The 6,000-nt window shown below is 45.2% G+C and overlaps 1 protein-coding gene across 6 annotated transcripts in view; it reads right to left on the reverse strand.

The window, feature by feature from the left end:
* LIMCH1 (LIM and calponin homology domains 1) overlaps positions 1–5,533 on the reverse strand; it is a 314,351-nt gene extending 308,818 nt beyond the window's left edge. For all 6 annotated transcript variants that reach the window (XM_084626956.1, XM_084626953.1, XM_084626952.1 and 3 more), the window contains exon 1: positions 5,080–5,533. In XM_084626956.1, coding sequence (XP_084483082.1) covers positions 5,080–5,181 — 102 coding nt within the window. In that variant the 5' untranslated portion in view covers positions 5,182–5,533. The remainder of the gene's footprint in view (positions 1–5,079) is intronic.
* Positions 5,534–6,000: the final 467 nt, after the last annotated feature.

Consider the following 6,000-nt stretch of genomic DNA (forward strand, 5'->3'; position numbering starts at 1 on the left):
GTGACTTGTTTATACTGCTGTATATACACTATACACTGAAATATAAGTACAATATTTATATTCCAATTGATTTATATTATAATGAGATGGTAAAAATGAGAAAGGATGCCATTTTTCGGTAACAGTGTGGCTGAGACACTATTGTCTTTTTATGTGATTGTGTAAGCAAAGTAGTTTTAAGCGAAGTGAACCTTGGGGTACACAAGACAAATCAGACTCCTGAAAGGTTGGAGTCTGTAAAGATTGAGAGCCACTGATCTACACTACAGCCTATGTTGGCAACACTTATGTTGCTTGGGGTATGACGAGTCCATCCCCCGGAGCAACATATTAACACCGACGTAAGTACTCATGTGCACAGCTTCTCCCACCAACAGCTTCTGCTGTTTGCAGAAATGGGTTTTTTTGTTTGTTTGTTTTTAATGACAGTGGGAAAGCGCTCCCTGTTGGCATAAAGCATCTTCACCACACACGCTGCAGCTGGGCTGCTACAGTGCTGTACATAGAGACATGGCCTTAAAAAGTCAGCTGGTTTGCCCAATAACCCGACAAGCCACTAGTCTGGGAAATTTCTCCCTAAACAAGAGCCATCTCTAGAGGGAACATTGATTTTTTATTTTATTTTATTTTTTATTTTAAATGAGGAGTGGGGGGGATCTTTATTAAGAGATTTTTTTTTTTTTTTTTTTTTTAGCCTGGGCAGTGTGCACACCTCCAGGGACAGCAAATTCAGAGTATGGAGGAGAGAGAAAACAGGACTTGTTTATTATTACGAAGTAGCCATAAAGGAAGCATTCTTATCAGCTGGCAAATTTTCTAAGTAGTACAAGTCTATGGGAAAGCCATCCCTAGTTGAACAAAGTCCCGACAGTGAATATACAGCATAATGAGGGAAGCCTAAGAGGTACAATTATGAGAGAACAATACCCCAGGAGTTACTCCAGCACTAAGTGTAACTTTACTGCTGTATTATCCTCATATGAATTGTTGTGGTGTGAATAACTGCTTTTACAGATGTTCTTTCAAACTGTTATTCTAATTTGAGAAAAAAAATCAGCATATCAGAGAGCACTGACATTTCAAAATTACAAGCCACTAGACCAAATGAGATTTGTTGTTTCTCTGTAGTAACCCATTATACTGTGCAAGGCTGATCTATTCTTTCAGTGACATTGAGATGCATTAATTGAAATGGGATACTGCACCTTTAATAATGCAGACTACACCAAAAGTCCTACCATACAGATACATCACTTGTTTTAAGTCTTCTCAGTGCTACCAATATAGTCCATTTTGTTATTAATGAGGTGCTTAAATCTAAGCCGTGAATGTCAAGCAAAACTAAAATACAGGGTTACTATTACACAAAAGATGAGTATTGTTTATATTTATATGAAAATAAATACATGGCGCAAGGTGGAATTATGGTTTCCTAAAACATTAAGCAGATTTATGATCTAATCAGAAAAAAAATCAATAGCATTTCAATATACCATCTTCAGTACTACGAGTCACATCAACTCTACCTCCCTTGAAAAACTTTCATACACCAAGTTAAACTGTGGAACTCATAGCCAGAAGAGGTCACTAAGACTAAAAACTACCAAGATTCAAACATGCTTTAAACAAAGAAGGATGGTCCAGTAGTTAGGGCACTAGCCGGAGACCAGGAAACCTGGGTTCAAGTCCCTACTCGTCCAAGGCCATATAAGATGTGGTAAAGTCACTTACCGTCTCAGTCCCTCATCTGACAAATAGTACTTCCTTACTTCACAAGGGTGTTGTGTGGAGAAATACATTAACAATTGATAGGTGCACAGGTACTAGTGATGAGGCCCATAAAAGCAGTTGAGCTAAATAGTTGCACCTAACAGCTAGAAGGCTGCATGTTAAGAAGGGGTTACTTGCATCCCTCCACAAGCACCCCATGACCTTCTTCCCCATATCATGGCCTTTGTATGGCCCCTCATTATTATTTTTCGTTTCTTTCTGTCCAGGCTATGATTAATCCAGGATGTCACAATTTTAAATTGTAGTGGGAGGATGGGCAGAGCCGAGGGAGGGTAGAGGTTGGAGGGGGGGGAGGGGCAGAGGAGGAGTGGATGATGCTGGAAGGTGCTAAAGGCTCCTATCTACTGGTTCTTTGATCTGTAGATAATTAGAGATCTGAATGACACTGCTGGATCTGCTAACTAGATGCCAGGGGCTCGTGTGTCCTCCATTGCCCCCTTCTGGTTTTCTTATTTTCATCATAAAAATATAGTATTCTTCTCATTGATGCCTAGAACCTTCCCTGAAATTTTAGAATTGATTGGATGTGGCATTCAAATGTTATTGTGTTACAAAAAAACAGGCACCATCAAGTTGAGCGTAGGGCCTTGCTTTGCACCAAACAGTCCAGTTAGAACAGTCAAAGCTGACAACAGTTTTGGAAGAGATAATAGACTTCCTGCTTCCAGGTTTAAACCAAACTGTTGCGGATGAAAAAGAGACCGGATGTGGAGGCAGATTAACCCATATCTGCCAAATATGTGGTTTCTTGGACCTTCCACTGAATCACTAGGAAGACAGTTTGCCACTGTCAGAGACAGGATAACGGACTCAAGGGACCACTGGTGTAATCAAATATGGTAATTTCTATGTTCCTGAAATATTTCCTGTTGAAAGGAACAGTGGCTATTGCAGCAGTTTCATGTTCACATTAAGTCATAATAATGCACTTCACATTTGTCATCAGCAATGAGACTGCACAGCGCACAATGCCAAATTCTCCACACCAAATGGTTAAGAAGAGAGAAAGAGCATACAGACAATGCTGTATAGAAGGTGCTACATAGATGCAAATATAGAAACCTAGATAGATACATCCCCATGCCATTGGGATGGAAACAAAAAGACTTTCAGGAAGGAAGAATTTGCCTTCCTTGTTCAGAACACTGGTTGGTCCATCTAGTCCAGAACAGATGCAGAGAGGAAGACAGAAGAATCCCTATCCCGGTGAACTGTGGAATAAACTGCTCCTGGGAAAGTTTCTTCCAAACCTCAAGCAGTTTTTGGTTTACTCTCTAAAGCAGCAGAATTTAACCTCCATATATCATCATATAATGGAACTATAGATGTCTCACTACACATATGTCTAATCCTTTTGAATCCCACCCAACTCTTAGTTTCAATCATAACCCAGTGGAACTCAGTCACAAAGTAACTATGCACTGTATCAAAAAAAAAAAAAAGTACTATTTTCTCTCAGCTTCACAATGAAATTCAAAGGCAATACTTTTATGTTTTCTGGTCCTGCATAGTAAGAAGGGGTAAATAGAAACACTTTACTTACCTTCTCCATGCTAGTCAATATTTTAGTATACCTGTCATGTTCCCTTTAATTTATTTGACTCTTCTTTAAAGATACTAGTCCCTATCTTTTCATCTTCTCCTAAATAGAGGAGCCTTTCCATGTTCTCATCATTTTCATTTCCTGTTTCTGGACCTCTTCTATTTTTGGGGGGGGAGGGGGGAGGAGGGAGGAGGAGCACAGACACACACAATTGCCACCAATTCCCCATCAGTGCAGTTTTACTCATCTCTGGCTCAATGTTACCCTTTTATTTAATATCAGAACAAGAACTATTATTCTTCATATATCATTGAACTAACTATACTGTCAGAAGTATCCCTCAGAAATTAATCTAAATTTGTTCTGAGACTGTTAAAAGCTAGAAGTATTATTTTTCCTAAACACTTTGTTAAAATAGAAACTGCAGAGATCTACTCAGGGTTTCAATTTAAATTTAGGAACCTGCAGCTCAAGGAAACAGTGGTATAAACCATGATACCACAACAGTTTGCTTGAGTGCTCTGTATTGGTGAGTAAATAAACACCTATGTAAAGGGCTCTATCTTTCCAGGCTGGATGCACTATCAAATTTCATGACAGTCTGGATATACAATATCTTTACGTATTATAAACATGAGAGAACAGTGACTAAATAAAGTGTTTTCACCCCTCAGTAGAGCAAGAGGAACTCATAGTTAAAGAGGGAATCACAGTTATTAAGGAAGGACGCTGTAGTGGTGTTATGGAAAGTTCTTGCGTTCTTACAGACCGAGTTAACAACAGGCACGGTCAATCAGTCACACAACAATCTGTAGGTCAGTCAATCCAGCATGACCACCACCTCACTATGAAAGTGTTACTCCCATGGATCATCATAGCCACCGTCCTCATCTGCACCCACGTACCAATCAGGATAGCCTATACTCTGCAAGTCATTTCCCCTCTCGTTACGCTGAAGGTTTGCACCGGCAGCTCTTTTCCCACTAGCCCGATCTCTATACACAGTAGTGCATGAAGTGCTACTCAAGGAAACGTATGTCTCTCCACAGGGATGAACGAGTTATACAGAGAAACCTGATCCAAATCAGAAAGACTGCAAATCCCCAGCCCGGTTCAGCGCTCAGCAGATAGCATAGACAGACAGATAACTGCGAAGCCCGCGTGGTTCAACACCTGAATGGCTTGCACAGCACAACCACCTTTCTAACGCACAAAACGAGAGGCGATCGTGGTGTCATCGTCTCAATCAAGCTCTTGTTTACGAGCGCTCGTCTCCTTTCGGTCCCGAGGAAACAAATGCGATTAAGAGATTAACCGGGGGGAGAGGGGCGGGGAGTTAAAAACAAACACACGGAGAAAAAAAAGACACACACAACCATCCAAACAACCACACAATGCGCGCCCGTTAAGCTGCAACACTTCCCATCTCTTCCAGCGCCTGCTCCATTGCGCCGAGCCTCCCTCTGAAGCCGTGCCCCGGGGCAGCGAAGAGGAACGGAGATTTGGGACATGTGCCTTGTTAATCCCCCAATCCATCCGCAAATCGCACACGGCGGGGACGGGGGCAGCATTATTCTGTGGGGGAAGAGGGGCCGCGGGGGGTGGGGTTAAAGTTAAAACCCCACAATCGCTGAGGGGAGGAAAACTGGCCGGTCCTTCCTCTTTTGTAGCGAGATGCTTCCCCCGGGGCAAAGGAGACATTCAGCGGGTGCCCCTTGACCGGGCGACGAGCGAGGGCTCCTTACCTCGATCCAGCGCCGCGCCTCGCCGAAGGCTGGCTCAGGGCGGGCAGCTTGCTGCTGCGGCAGCGGCGCGACCTCTTCCAGCTCTCGCCGAGGACTGGCCATTTGCAAAGCCTTGCCCGTGCCTCCGCCGCAGGAGGCTCGCACGGAAGAGCCGAGTGACCCCCCCTCCCCAGCCGCGGGCAGATCCTCCAGCGAGAGGCCGCGGCTCCCTGCCTCGGAGCACCTCGCAGCCCCAGCTGGCTGCTGCTCGCCGGCAGCAACCTCGCTGCTGGTGTCCCCGTCCTGCCGCCCCGCGGGGAGCCAGCCTAGTCCCCGCCCCGCCCCGCTGAGCGGCCGGCTAAAAATAAAAACAGACTGTCCCTGAGCAAGCCGCTTTGCTTCAGCCCATGCAAATGCCCAGGCCGCGGCCCCCGCCTCCTCTCGGCCGCCCCCAGCAGCAGCAGCGGCGGGAGCAACAAACAGCAGCAATCACATGCCTCATTCTGCGCTGGGGTTGGCGGGGGCGCTCTGCCCGCGGAGCGAGGATGCTTCTGCAGCGGCAGGGGAAGCGCCCGGGCGCACCTGGTACCCAGTCAGCCTCAGGCAGGGCTGGGGCCGCCCACAGAGCAACCTGCCTGGGCGGCGGAGCGGGCCCCATTTTATTGTCAAACGTTGTTAGGACCCCGCTCTCCGCAGCCAGGTCTGGTTCAGTAGGGGAGCAAGAGACCGCCCTCGTTGTGCTGGTCCATGCTCCAGGGCGGGTTGCTGCTCTCACGATGAAAATACAAGGAACACTTCAATCTCTCTGGTCACGCAATCACAGACATGAAGGTCCTTATCTTAAAACCAAAAAACTTCAAATCCAGACTCCAGCCAGAAACTGCTGAATTGGAATTCATTTGCAAATTGGATACTATTAATTTAGGCTTAAATAGAGACTGG

This window comes from Lepidochelys olivacea (assembly GCF_965140295.1).
Source record: "Lepidochelys olivacea isolate rLepOli2 genome assembly, chromosome: 4".
Classification (NCBI taxonomy): Eukaryota; Metazoa; Chordata; order Testudines; family Cheloniidae; genus Lepidochelys; species Lepidochelys olivacea.